Source organism: Anolis sagrei, chromosome 2, assembly GCF_037176765.1.
Source record: "Anolis sagrei isolate rAnoSag1 chromosome 2, rAnoSag1.mat, whole genome shotgun sequence".
In the NCBI taxonomy this organism is placed as follows: domain Eukaryota; kingdom Metazoa; phylum Chordata; class Lepidosauria; order Squamata; family Dactyloidae; genus Anolis; species Anolis sagrei.
The window spans coordinates 72,470,552-72,485,756 of record NC_090022.1 but is presented as its reverse complement, the minus strand read 5'-3'; the positions used below and the strand labels follow the sequence as shown (position 1 = coordinate 72,485,756).

At 40.1% G+C, this 15,205-nt stretch overlaps 1 protein-coding gene across 3 annotated transcripts in view; it reads right to left on the bottom strand.

Moving 5' to 3' along the window:
• CACNA2D2 (calcium voltage-gated channel auxiliary subunit alpha2delta 2) overlaps positions 1-15,205 on the bottom strand; it is an 809,616-nt gene that overhangs the window by 235,311 nt on the left and 559,100 nt on the right. For all 3 annotated transcript variants that reach the window (XM_067463620.1, XM_060765787.2, XM_060765788.2), the window contains exon 5: positions 3,331-3,375. In XM_067463620.1, the coding sequence (XP_067319721.1) occupies positions 3,331-3,375 (45 nt within the window). The remainder of the gene's footprint in view (positions 1-3,330; positions 3,376-15,205) is intronic.

The following is a 15,205-nucleotide window of genomic DNA, read 5'->3' as shown; positions in this document are numbered from 1 at the left end:
CTCATTGGTAGTCATTTTCCAGAAGCAGACTTATACCTCAACCAATTCTAGCATTTCTCTCCTGAGAAAACCAATTAGACATTCAAATTCCAAACAGGTTCCAGCTACCAAACAACACTGCTGGAGTAGAGTTTTTCCTCTATGTTTGGCTTCAGGTATCTGTTTATGACAAGGTGCTATTTTACCTTAACTTCTCTTGACTACCTGTTTTTTTCTTTTTCAGACTAAAGTTGGCCACTGGCTATTGTTTAGGGCACTGGGGATAAAGAGAAAGCTTTGAAAACATCTATTTCAGTTTCCAAAGCAAGAAATGTGCTTAAAAGGCCATCATCCATGCAGGATTCCCAGACTTCTAAGCTTTAATTAATAATAACCATAAAGCTTCCAGGCCAATAGCATGGTCAAATGTACCTTATTTTGGTTTTGCTGTTATTAATCATGTGAGAGTCAAGGGATCCAGCTTGTTTCTGCTTCACCTCTTTCTCAGAAAGATCAGTCCGCATTCCACAAAGTTTGTGTGATCAACAAAAATGCAGCCAGTTCTAGATTGACTTCAGCCAGGGGTTGATGCTTGGGAGATGTTTTGAACAAGTTCCCTCCAACTATTCACATTACATGCAGTAACTAGCAAAGACCTATTTCCTTGGGGGAATCGAAGCTCTCTGGTTTATACTTAACATGCTGATTGCCAGAATTACAGGATGACTGTGCCGGGAGGAGGGTTGAGAATTAGATTCTGTCTCTAATTAGATGTTTGCTCTTCATTTGAATTTCAGATGCCAGCTTTAATTTTAGAAACTTTCTGAGGAAGCAAAGTGACTTTCTCTAGCAAAAGTGCACCTGGCTCCTTCAGGCTTTGTCTGACAGGCTGTCACATAGAAAGCACACAGTGGTGCCAGCACTGTCTCTTCTTGTCTAGGTCTAAGGAGCAAATCCCACCAACTTCTGGCTTTCTTGAGTTGCAGTACCAATAAAGAGAGGCCTCACAAAGTGTGAACATTAATGGTGAACAGAATATCTGTGCAAACCTGTGCCGGCAACAGATTTGTATTGTTGAAGGCTTTCATGGCTGGAATCACTGAGTTGTTGTAGGTTTTTTGGGCTATGTGGCCATGTTCCAGTGCCATTCTCTCCTGACGTTTCACTTGCATCTATGGCAAGCACCCTCAGACCTCACAAACTCTGAGGATGCTTGCCACAGATGCAGGCAAAACGTCAGGAGAGAATGCCTCTAGAACAGTGGTTCACAACCTTCCTAATGCTACGACCCCTTAATAAAGTTCCTCATGTTGTGGTGACCCCCAACAATAAAATTATTTTTGCTGCTACTTCATAACTGTAATTTTGCTACTTTTATGAATCATTATGTAAATATTTGATATGCAGGATGTATTTTCATTCACTGGATCAAATTTGGCACAAATACCCGATACGCCCAAATTTGAAGACAGGAGGGGTTGGATTGATTTTGTCATTTAGGAATTGTAGTTTTATAGTAATTGTGGGATTTATAATAACCCACAATTAAAGAGTACCAATGATGGAATTGAACTAAACTTGGCACACAGAACTCCCATGACCAACAGAAAATACTGGAAGGGTTTGATGGGCATTGAACTTGAGTTTTGGAATTGTAGTTCACTTACATGCAGAGAGCACTGTGGACTCAAACAATGAGGGACCAAACTTGGCATGAATACTCAATATGCCCAAATGTGAACACTGGTGGTGTTTGGGGAAAATAGACCTTGACATTCAGGAGTTGTATTTGCTGGGATTTATAGTTCACCTACAATCAGAGCATTCTAAACCTCACCAATGACAGAATTGGGCCAAACTTCCTACACAGAACTCCCATGACCAACAGAAAATACTGTTTTCTGATGCTTTTTGGTGACCCATCTGACAGCCCCTGGTGACCCCTCCAGGGGTCCTGACCCCCAGATTGAGAAACACTGCTCTAGAACATGGACATATAGCCCAAAAAACCTACAACAACCCGGCAACAGATTTTTTTGGTTTCAGTTTTTAAACAGTTAACACATGACCCTCCCTGAGAAGATCTTTCAAGACAACTGTGCTTTACTTGGCACAGATCTTTCTCTTCTGGAAATACATTCCTGCTGGGATAATCAGAAAAAAACTGGGACTATGAGACACTCATGCAATTAATTATGAAGATGTGCTAATATAGGTAACTTTTCAGGATACCAAATATAAACTTGTAGATTCTTCAGCACTCATGATGATTGAAATCTGGTATATTCATCCTGCAGTTAATTACAAGGGAAGTCTTTGCTACTTTCTAAATTCATATCAAATTGCAGGAGCAGGGGCAGGTTGGCTACACTGAAACATTGACGTATCTGGATGAAAGCCTGATTAATGTGATTTAGCATTCCATTTCCAATTTCAAAGCTTTGTGCTACAATGCTACTACTTGCAAGAAAGTCCAACTCAGTTCAGTTTGACCTACTTCCAGGTATGTGTAAACAACCTCACAGCCACAACCTTCACTGTAAATTTAGTCTTTTGCTATAAGTAATTGTTGTCATTATATGTACTATTTGCATAAAATTACATAAAAAGAGTGGAATGGTCTGGAATCTATGCTTCTGCTTTAGAATTGAAAAGAAATTTTATTTTCCCCCCATGCACTGTTATTTCTCCAATGATATGATTGTCATGTATTTCATGCTTATATCTAACTTGTTTCACTGTTATTCATTATAAAAACTACATTTCTTACATGCTTCTTTATTTCTCACAAGATTTCACGGGCAGATTTTCGTGGGTCTCAGGTGAACAAAGTTAACAAAACAAGAAAAGTTTAGAATAGTCAAATAAAGCTGCCAAATGTTACAAGAAATGTAGCAAACATACACCAATGTTTTCCTCTTTTGACAGGAACATTTTCCACCAGCAAGACAGAATTGCTATTTTAATTCACACCTCTTATTATGTGAAATGCCTTCTTGATGAAAATGATTTGTAAAAAGTGCAGATCTCTCCTCAAATTAACTTTCTGTGGTGGAGGCTCCTTTTTTGGAGGCTGGATGGCCATCTGTTGGGGGTGCTTTGAATGCGATTTTCCTACTTCTTGGCAGGAGGTTGGACTGCATGGCCCACGAGTTCTCTTCCAACTCTGTGATTCTATGATTACCTGTACTTGTTACAATTCTAGTGTAAGTTTTGTCAAATATTAAGGGTAAATTGTGCACTTCGGAGCCAATGAGTTTTGCACAGCTGCAATAAAGGTGGTAGTACCACTCTAAATGGCAGGGATTCACATGTATGAAACAGAAGTGATGGACAATTGGAAATACTTACATATTCTGTATCAGCCTTGGAATCATAGTATTCAATATGTTCTTCCTGCAGAATAAAGGGAAAATGTGGTCAGTATAGTATTTATTGATTTATTTACTGTACTTATACCCTATCCTTCTCACCCCAGAGGGGGATACAGGGCTGCTTACAAAATAATTCAGTGCCAGATTCAGCCAAAAACATAACAATAAAACACAACATTATAAAACTGTAAAAATATACGTATCAATTAAATAGACTTTCAAATGATTAAAAAGATTAAAACATGTTCCTTGATCATACGAGAGTGTTCCTTCTCCAATATAATAATGGCAACTAGTATAGAGTATTCAGAAATGAAACTTATAGGGAAACTTTTTGTGGTACTGCCAAGCCAAAGTGTACTTTGGAGTAAATGAGCCATGTACAGGAAGAGGATATGGCAGAATCAGCTGCCTCATGATTCCACTTTCTTCTGGCCTCTGCCACTTTGCCTCTCTCATGGCTCAACAGAGCTTTTAAAGTGAACGCAGCCATGGAAATCCCCATAAACAGCACACTGAAGCCAAATACAATAACCAGAATTTTTGCATGCATTTGTGGTCACTCTGCACAGTTCAAGCAAGCAATTGATGCAACCTCAAAAATATACCTAAAGAGCAACAGTGCAAATTTTTCATTTCCCCAAAGAAGTCCGGAAATGAGCAACACATTCTGATTTTTTTTCTGATTTTTTTTCTTGGCAGCTAATGCAGAGATAAAAGGGGAAAACAGCAAGGGCATTTTCCCTGGTCAGCTAGCAGCCTGATTTGTGACACAGAACAAGCATTTTAGCTAGAGCTGGTAAGGAGAGTGAATTTCTGTGAACAGCGATCTGGCATGTCCTGATAAATTTTTCAGCAGCAGGACTAGTTAAAAACAACAACAAGAATGCTTCTCCAAGACCGAACTACAATAATGACAATGATATTAATAATTCTTTTTTTTCTAGGGCATATTTCCTATGGATGGATGCATCTGTCTGTTCTTAGTCTATGCCCCCTTCGCATGTTTTACTCATAATTCTGCCCCATTCTGTTTCCACATTAATTCTTTTGAAGTTCTTCAAAATTCATGTTTCAATAGGCATTTTAATATGTATTCAAAAGCATACTTTCTCCCAAAATACATATTTAAATGCATTCTCTGATAATATTTAAATTGCCAACAACTGTGCCAGCATTCAGAGAACAGCAAAATGCTGTGGATAGCCATATTCTGATCCACACATTAGGTGTGCTGATTAGAACGTTTTGTATAATAATTTATGAAACAAATGTTCCTCAGGCATCCAGAATACTGATGTACTTAGATGTAGACTAGACTTTAGAATTTTCTTTTTCTGTTTGACAATGGGCTCATACAGACAACCATTTACTAGCTGGTAACCGGTGGTTTTCGGTTTCATCCAATTTGGGGGGTCAAATTTAAAGGCATCGTCTTAGTTGCTACCTAAACTTTAAGTAACGCTCTCTACGTGGGGCTGCCCTTGAAGACGGCCCGGAAGCTTCAGCTAGTCCAACGCGCGGCAGCCATGTTGTTAACAGGAGCAGGGCGCAGAGAGCGTACAACGCCCCAGCTGTCCCAGCTCCACTGGCTGCCGATTTGCTACCGGGCCCAATTTAAGGTGCTGGTGTTATCCTACAAAGCCCTAAACGGTTCTGGCCCAAAATACCTTGCAAACCGCATCTCGGCCTACGAGCCCACGAGGGCCTTGAGATCATCCGGGGAGGCCCTTCTCTCGGTCCCGCCTGCCTCACAGGCACGTCTGGCGGGGACGAGAGAGCGAGCCTTCTCGGTGGTGGCCCCCCGGTTGTGGAACACCCTCCCTACTGAAATTAGACAGGCGCCCTCCTTGATGGCCTTCCGTAGGAGCCTGAAAACATGGCTCTTCGAGCAGGCCTTCAACTGAGTGTATCATTGGAACGACTCTGGAATGGACTATGACTACGAAACTGACTATGACCCCAGGATTGGACGAAGCGGATTTTTAGCATAAGTATATGTTATGTAGTAGTAGTTGTGTATGTATTGTCGTCATTTTTTGTACACTGTTTTTCTATGTTGTTGTTCACCGCCACGAGTCGCCCCCGGGCTGAGAGTGGCGGTCAATAAATGCAAGAAATAAATAAATAATAATAAATAAGTAGATATCCAAGATGCTGAGCCTATTTGTGGGCATGGTTCAGTACCTTGGATAGTTCTTTTAATGTGCCCCAATGACACGAAAGCAATCAGGGCTGGCAATTCAGCACACAGTGGGTTTCAATCTCTTTAGTAAATCTCTATCATCTTGCCAAATTGGATTGCCCAGGTTTTCCTTAGGTGAAAAATGCAGCATTTCCTAACCAGTTATAGGACAATTCACTCACTCCCTTATCTAGAGATTATACCAACTGCTATCAAATTTCCAGGTTTTCAGACAATAGTCTTTTCCTGCTTGGAAATATTAAAGTCTGAACCTGTGATCTTTTGTTTCTGAAGCATGCATTGTAGCATTGAATTGAGGCTCTTATCTTGGTCATACTTGTGGAGAAGAAGCAGCCAGGGTTTCTAGACACTTGATGAAGCTGGACCATGCAGTTCTGCCCTCAACAAGGAGGCTTCTGCATTCATTCAGAATTGCAAATAGAAAGGAAATATGGAAGATTATTATGATATATGACTATGGCAATGGGATTATTGTATGCACAAACATTGAATAGTAAATGAATAATAGCAAAAGAGTTTGCTAAAATTGAATAATTTAGCTGAAAATTATATATTATCTGCTTTCATTAGAGAAAAATAATTGGCAACATTTTAAACAGGCTGGGAACCATTGACTGTAGAAGCATATGATAACTATACATTTTGATAATTAGTAGGTTTGAATAATTGATTGAAGTGATTAAATACTTGCTTTAGCTGAAAAAGTTGGACTTATATATAAAGATTTATAAACACTGTTAAAGAAAACCAGGGGTCATTGTAATTTTTCTTTATTTTGTCTTTAACTGCATTTTTCTTTCTTTCTTTCTGATATTTCTTTCTCTTTCTTTATTATGCCAACTTTTACAATATTTTAAATTTTTAACAAAAAGATCTTTTAAAAGGGTTCACCACAAAGCAAGCTGTGAAACACCTCAGTAAAATGTTGTACTTGACAGTTTAAACAACCCAGTCATTGAAGCAGGGACCCAAAAGTTGCATTTCCAGAGTTGTCCTGCTACTGGAAGGTCACATTGGGAGTTTATAATACTCCCCCCGCCTGAATGCCTTGACTCTGAAGTATCTGAATTTCTGAGAAGAAATATATTCTCATTTCTTGAAAGGGGGATATGTGCTAATGACGGAGGAGAGCTGATATGCTAATAACCCGTTCTCCTACTCAGAACCACTAAACAGGCAATGAGAAATTAGGCAGTGATTTCATAATTCCAGTGAAGAACTGAATGTCATTAATTTCAAGTATTTAGAAACTATTTACATGGAAAGATCTATTTCAATTTCTCTTCCCGTATGGTAGGACATGCAGCAGCTAGCTGATAAAATTCATAAACGGACTAGCAATTCAAGAAGAAGAAATACTGTCAAAACAGAATGCTACATTCTATCAAGAATGGATAATTAAAGGGAACTCAGCAATTCTGCTCTGCATGCATGATTGGGAGTAAGAACGCCAGAGCAACAGCAGGGCACTCCTTTCCTGGAGAACATTCAGAGCCTCCCCATCACCCTCCAATGCCAGTCACTCATCAACACAGTAAAGTTGGGGAAGGGCCTCATTATTCTGAGACAGTTCTTCCATAATAAAAACTTCTCCTTCAGTTCATCGATATGCTATCAGAAGTAATGGTGGCCCTGACATCAGAGCTTGTGATCCAGTTAAATGAGCTCTCCAAGGTGCAGAATCTGTTTTGGGGCTGGAGCTCAGCACTCTGGACATCTTTTTTACATTTCAGTCTAAAATTCAGAGATGATTTACTACCCTACCAAAATTGAAACCACCAGCCCCGACTACTTGTTGTTGCTGTGTGCATTCAAGCAATTTTGAATTATCATGAACACAAGGCAAATCTATCATTAGTTATTGACATTAGTTGTTTTATTCTGCAGAGATTTGCCATGACTTTCCTCTGAGGCTGAGAGAGTTCTTTTTCAAAATGAAGCATCTTCCACAAATGGAAGGCTATAAAGCATAGTTCCATGTGTCCTTACGAATATCAAGCATCACTGCAAAAGGATCTTAATAAATGAGCATTGATGGTGAATGTGTCAAGATCCTCTTTCAACTGTAGCTCAACCTATCTGGTGCTGAGCAACTCCCATTAGTTTTAGTGGTGACTGCACAGGGAATCCAAGAGTAATCCAACTATGTGATACAATACATTAGCAATGTTTTAGGGACTGACTCAGAGTAGATTCACCATGGGTTTTAGGGAAATCCCTTGGAATTTCTAAGGATAATCACAATAGCAAATCTGCTGGAGAACTTCTTTAAAGTTCAGACTAAAACTCGAGTAGATTCACTGACATGCTGACATGGAAAACACTGCCACTGACTACATCTCACTCACATAAGTTGGAGTTTGATGGAAATTGCTATCCAAAACTTCTGGAGAGTCCCAGGTTGGAGAAGACTAGAGTAAAACATGGTCTTCCATTTCTTCATAATGTCAGGAATCCCAGAAATGTCACCATTTCTTTAATCAAAGCATCCATGATAAGAGAGTTAACACAAGCAAAACTAGCTGAAGCTCAGCAAACTATTAATAAACTGATATACTTCAATGTTGTTCAATAAATTCTTACCTCAGGAAAAAGTGATGACAACTAAAGAGGCTGGAGTATGACCACACAGAAGCACAATTACACAAAGGAGAAGAATTAATAGAGAAGTCCCACATGAAGGAGAACCCACACACAGAAAGGGCACTATCCCTATTCTTGTCCCAAAATGCAATGCAGATCTTTGCCCCTAAAAACCAAGTACTGAGCATAGACATGTGCATAGGGGGTGCTTATCCTAATAGGCTTCAATTTCATTGGGAATCCTGAGCATGCAGGATTTTTAGCCCAGTGGAAACCTCCTATCTTCATGTTTTTCCATATGAATGCACCCATCAACATAATGAAACGGGGAAAGAACTGAGCTATGATAGTGGCAGGGCCAATGCCACAGGGCAACTGCCCTTTCTACTGATACAGCCCACTTCATGCAAATAAGACATCAAGAGGGTTAGAGAAAAACCCAATAAACTGAAGCGACTATACTGCTACAAAGAATATTCCACACTGGAAAGAGACATGGAGTAAATTCTAAGTTTAAGAAAGTATCTATTTGTACATGTATCTTCTTCATCATTGAGTTGTCATAAGGAGAAAATATTAGTTAGAAGTTTGATTGGTAATCTACAGTCAATCGAATTTTGTGGTGGTAGCCCCAAACTGTGGAACAGCTTACTTGGCTCTTTTAGGTGGGTATAAAGACATTTAAAACAACATTTTAAAATTTTGCAAATGAGATGAGAGTTGTTTGTGTTTTATATTTTGGTCTGTACTGCCATATGAACTGGACTGTTGGATGTTCTAATTCCTGTAGAGTTGTGTGCCTTAAAACACGTAGAATTCTCTGCTCTGCTCATCTCTCTGAAAAACTGGACTCTACATTATCTAAATAGTAAAAAAATAAATTACTCTATCAAGGCATGACCTCCTTAAATTTCTACAAAAATACTAAATTATTTACATTGTTGATCATTGCTTTAATTTCCATGTACATGCATATCCTAAGCTGTAAACTTTCCAATCCAGATCTCTGTGCTTTTGTCAGCATTACCACGCCTGTCATGCTGAGAAACTTCCACAATGAGTTGAAAATCACTAACTCTTCTTCAGAGTTATCATTGAGACAAAACCTGCTCAGCTAAAGAGATTTTTACTTCCTTCCCCAGACTGCTAAAAAACCTCAAGCTGACAAAAGTGCTTCAGCTTAAGGAGATCTGTGCCAATTACTTAAGCAGGGAGCAAGAAAATTATCAATGGGGAGATGTTTGCTAGCTGGATATAAAGGACTAGGCATGAGCTTATCTTTAACATTTGGCAGGAAACTTACACTCCTTAACAGAGATTACCATGTTTTCAGTCATGTGCCTCTCATGGCAACTTATAAATGCATTTGCCAATTCAATCCATCCTTAGTTATAGCTCGAAAAGCGGATTATTGGTGTTTAGATCATACTGGCCTAACAAATGTGGGTAAGCCAATCTATGGGTGATTGAAAATATGTGAAGGAAGTTAAATTCAACCCTACATGTGGAGGAAAGCCAAAGGGACACAGTACTTAAAGTTTTAGGGAATAGAACAAATCATAGCCACAACCCCTCAACTCCTAAAGGAGGATGCTGCAGGCAGTTCGTGTGAGGCAATTCACAAGCTGATTGAATATCGACAGAGAATATTCACACTCAGAAACTTTTCACATGTTACTACTACAACACTGATTCCACACTAACTGCCATGACTGAATCCTACAGAATTCCAGCTGAAAATACCACCCTTTTTGAAAATCCCAAGATGCCGGATGTACAATATGATTCATGGATGCCTGAAACAGACCCTATCTCCAAGCTCTGAAATTCCCTTCCCAGAAAGGCAACAATGGATCCTTTCCTGCTATACTTCTGTCTGCAAGTCAGGAATTTTCTTTTTTTTAAATTCCAACAGCCTTTTAGATATAAATGTCTAAAGCTTTACATTGGATTGTTTTAAAATAAACATTTTAAAATGACATTTAAAATAATTGAAAGTGTTTATTTCAATTGTCTTAATAAAGGCTGCCTGGTGAAGAAGGGTGTGGCCACCCCGAAGATGCCAGCAGAAGCAACAATGGAGGTGCCAATGATCTGCCACTCTGCCATCCTCCTCCTCTTTGTCATCCTCAGTTTTCCACCTCATGAAGAGCTAAGATTCAAATTGATTTCCAAAGGGTCCAATCTCCTTCAGTTTCAACCCCAGTCCCAGTGGGGAGAGGGAAGGAGGAGGGTGTGGAAGGAGAGAGTGAGGGGTAAGAAGAAGGGGTGTCCTGGTCTACAACTCCTTCCCTGCCTCTTCTCCTTCACCTCATTTTTGATTTCTTGCAAAGGCGGGAAAAAGGAGGGGAACCCCAAGAGTTACCTTGGATTTAGAGTCATAGAATCCAAGAACTGGAAGAGACCCTCAAAGGCCATCCAGTCTAACCCCCTTGTGCCGGGCAATCTGAGACTTCTCGATAGATGGTCATCCAGTCACAGAGCTATGGAATCATAGCATCATAGAGTTGGAAGGGACCCCAAAACCCACCCAGTGTAAAGGTCTTCTGCCACACAATCCAGGACTTCCCAGTATACAGTCATCCAGTTCTTGCAGAGAAGGAGGCTTCCAGTGGTTCTCAACCTGTAGGTCCCCAGGTGTTTTGGTATACAATTCCCGGAAATTCCAGCCAGTTTACCATCTCATATTATCCTAGAGTTGGAAGGGAAATCCTCAGGGGCCAGCAAATCCAATCCCCTTCTTTCAGGAAGGAAGACACAATCACATTGGCTTTTTTAGCTGCTACATCACAGTACTGACTCATGTTTAGTTTTGTGGTAGAATCCTAGATTTGGAAAGGAATCCCAAGGGTCAGCCAGTCAGGAAGACACAATCAAAGCCCTTACATCAGACAGCTCAGTTGAAAACCCTCCAGAGAAGGAGACTTCACTGGACTCTAGGAATCTATACTTTACTAGGGTTCGAAGTCTTGCTTCTGAGCAATCGAAAATGGATGCTGGGTGGAATACCAGTCTGCTTTTATTCAGATCCAGAGCTGCAGTCTTGTTTTGGATATAAGGCTAAATAAGATATCCTCAAAGGGCATCTATAATAACCCCCTTCAGTCAGGCAGGAGACACAGTCAAAGCCCCCCGGATGACCATCTAGCCTCAGTTCAAAAACCTCCAGACAGAAGCAGAAATAATTATAAGGGATTAGTATAACTTCCCATCGCTAGTAAAACCGAATTACCATGTCACGAAAGGATGCATGTTTAAAAAGCATATCATCAACATGCAAAGTTTGGAAAGTTCTGCTCTAGACTGGCGGTTCATGGTTCTGGCTGGTTCTTGATTTCACCCAGCAAGGCACTTGTATCCTTAATTAAGGGCGCATAAGGATAATTTGAGATTGTCAATGTGACAATTTCCAGAGGAGCAACACTGTTACAGGATGTAATCATGTCATCCACAACATTAGGGGACCTAGATCTCATCTTCCAGCATGTACCAGCAATATTTTTCTGCAATATATGCTTGAAAAAAGTTTACAGATCTGCTAAATTCATACATGACCAGAGTTCATGGCCTCTGAAATTCAAAGACAGACTGTAACATGAAATCATGCAACAACAATTCATTAAAAAAAATCCCAGCTGTATTATTAATGAAGAAATTGTCAGTTTTTGAAATTCCAGTTGCTTGTTTCAAGAACAACTATGAGTCTTGTGGCACCAGAACGATGAACATGTTTTAACTGGCATAAGCTTTCAGATAGTAGCTGACCATCAGATACCAAACAAAGCTGTTTAGTTTTTATGGTGCCACATGGTGTTTTCTCTTGCAATAGATCTAGGAGGCTACTTCCCTTTTGGAATCTGTATGTATTTCCACCAGCTCATTTGTGCAGCAATATCTGTGTTGCCAGGCCACCCAGCCACATTTTGCTAATGTTGCCTGTTAAAGTAATGCTCTCTGACTTTCCTTTTTTTACATTTCACTTCCCTTGCTCATTACTGTTTAACAAGCATCTTTTCACCTTATTATTTACAAGTCTCATTTCCTCTCAAGTCTGTGGACATAAATCTGACAAACAAGGAAAACATTTCATTTTTAAAGGAATGGACAGTGGGTTGTTCACACAGTGCTATTACAACATTTTGATGCAGTTTTAATGGCCATGACTGCAGCCCATGGCATTCTGGGATTGTAGTTTCACCAAGTGCTTAGAATTATCTACTGGAAAGTCCAAATGTTATTATTCAGAGGGCTGAATTAGACAATTTTAAGTATCCCACCAAACTACAAACCTAAGGCTTCCATAGGATGGAACCATGGCAGCACAAGGGGTATGGAAGCACTATATTTGTGCAGTATGGAGCCAAAAATTAGGAGGGAACGAGGCCCAGCCCAGCGGCGGCGTCCATCAAGCCTGCAAGGCTCCTCCGTGCTGCCCCCTCCCTCCTGCCTCTCTGGGGGAGGAAGAGAAGGGAACGAGGCCCAGCCCAGCGGCGGCGTCCATCAAGCCTTGTTGAAAAAGATATGACAGGATACTTTGTCATTTGTGTCAGCGTGGAGAGATACTGCTAAATAGGGGGTAAGGAGATGGGAATAAATCATGTTATAACTCAAGTCAGCCAATCATTAGTCTACAGGAAGGATGGGTTACTGTGGGAAGCTAACGGGCTGTACTGGTCCCTCAGAAGACCTTGGGGCCTGCACATCTGCACTGCATCCACCTCCCCATAAAAGTAAAAAAGTTGTTGAATCTCAAGTGCCTTCCAAGGAGCCAGGCTTAGCAGAAAAATCTTGCTGTGCTGCAGAAAAATCCTGCTGATTGGAAGGTTGGTAGTTCGAGCCCAGGTCGGGGTGAGCACCTGCCATTAACCCCAGCTCACCTGCTCACCTAGCAGGTCAAAAGCAGAAATTTTATTTATTTATTTATTTATGATATTTCTATCTGGCCTTTCTTGAACCCGTAGGTGACGCAAGGAGGCTTCCAACCAGGTAGCCATTTGATGCCTTAATATACACTTAAAACCACATTTAAAAGAGAATTTAAAAGTACATACAATGTGGGTAGAGAAAATAGGTACCGCTTTTAGTAGGGAGGTAATAAACTCGCCCTTAAGGACATCAATTGGTGGAAAGTTCCTTGGCATGAAAGATGAAGCAACAGCACTCCCCCTCCCCCATGGCCGAAGGCGAGCACAGCCTCCAAGATGCTGGAAATAAGATGGGAGAAAACTGCCTTTACTCTGTTTGTGTTGTCTGTCCTTGTGAACTGTATAATCGGCATTGAATGTTTTCTGTATGTATGTTCTGTAAAGCTGCTCTGAGTACCCTTTGGGGTGAGAAGGGCAGGTTATAAATACTGTAATAAATAAGTAAGTAAATAAATACATAAATAAATAAAATTTATAGACTGAGGACATGTTCACCATGTTTTTGGACTTCCCTCAATTGTGGGTCACATTCTGTTTTCCTGTTTTAAACAGGCTTCCCTGAAGCCTAAATTGGTCCAAACTGCCCCCAGAATATGGTGAGAATGCCTCCAATATATTCAGAAGCCATTTAGGGGCATTTTGGAATCCCACCCCCCTCCTTGTGGGATCCCTTGCTTGGGGAGCCCACAGGAGGCACTTTGTCCACCTCTGGTTTGTAATATAGAAATATCCTTAAAATATTGCTATGGAAATTTCTTCATGCTAGAAGAACAATGATTAACAAATACATCCTCAGAGAGCAAGTGCCAGATATTAAAAATTAAAAGTGGCCTTAAAAAACAAAAAACAAAAAAAAAACCCAATGCATTGGAAACAGATATATTTTTCCCAAATTGACAGGTGCTTGTTTGTGTTGCAGTTTTTGTGAAGAAAAAAAAAATCACTGTTGGAATGTGGAGGGGTGGGGGCATTTAAATATTGATAAGAGGCACCATTCAGATTGTTATCTATTTTTAAAATGGCTCAACATTTATATCTGGGATCCAAGGCTTTATATTCCCTACCTAGCTGCATTTCCAGCTCATTTCAAACATGCTGTTTTGAAATGAGTTTCTTTTCCCAAAACAGTGTTTCCCCTCTGTGATTTATTGAGATGGTTTGCCAAGGATCCCTCATGGTGCAAATACTGCCTTGCTCCTAATCCTCAGGTGGACTTTAATATTTCTGGGTTGTTTGGTGCGCAATAATCTGTTACTGACTGCCTCTGTGTCTTTGTGTTCTGATAATCCCTCAGCAACAAAAAAAAGTTGTGTGATGCAGGCATACTGTGAGATCAGATCTAAATGAGCCAGAGGGGGAAAAGAATTGCATTCAGTGGAAATACCTGGATACTTTGCAACTGACAGGGTTCTTCATGGCAAAGTAGCATTCCTACTCTGCACCAACACAGAACATACCACCATGCCCATATATGTTCATACCTTTGCATTATGTAAACAAGTCTCAGAAATAACATATCATTTTTTTCAGGACAAAAATATCAGACAGGTACTTTTGCAAATGACAGATTAATTGCATTTTCAGTAGCAAAAGCTCTAGCATTCCTAATTCTTTGCTTCTGTCAAAGGAAACCTTCGTGGCATTGTTTGTTTCAGATCAGATCACAGCTTGGAAATATGACATTTTGGCTACAAATTCCAGAACTTTCCAACCAACAAGGAGTGCTAGCTGGTGGATTCTAGGAGTAGTTGTCTAAAGGAGTAGCTTCTCTAAGCTGTCCCAAGGATAAAATAGTGGGTCTTAGAAGAAACTCGTGGTGATGAAAGAAAACATATAAGGTGCTATGCATGTGCATTTAAGGCTGCATTTTACACCAAGTGGTAGAAAGTCTGAGAAATGATATAAAATGAGGATTTTTGTTGTAACATTAATGGGCAAAATGACCCAGGAAGGTTTTTAAAGCCTCCCCCTCCCCGGTTTGTAAGGATTTAACATACAGTATACTTCTAACACCTTCCAGACTCCTCTCTGGACCAGACTGGGTTCTATTAAATAACTGTTGATTGTGTTCTCTGTCTTGGTGGCATTCATATTATACAATTCAGAGCAAGACCTTAATCTATTCTATGCTTGTATCT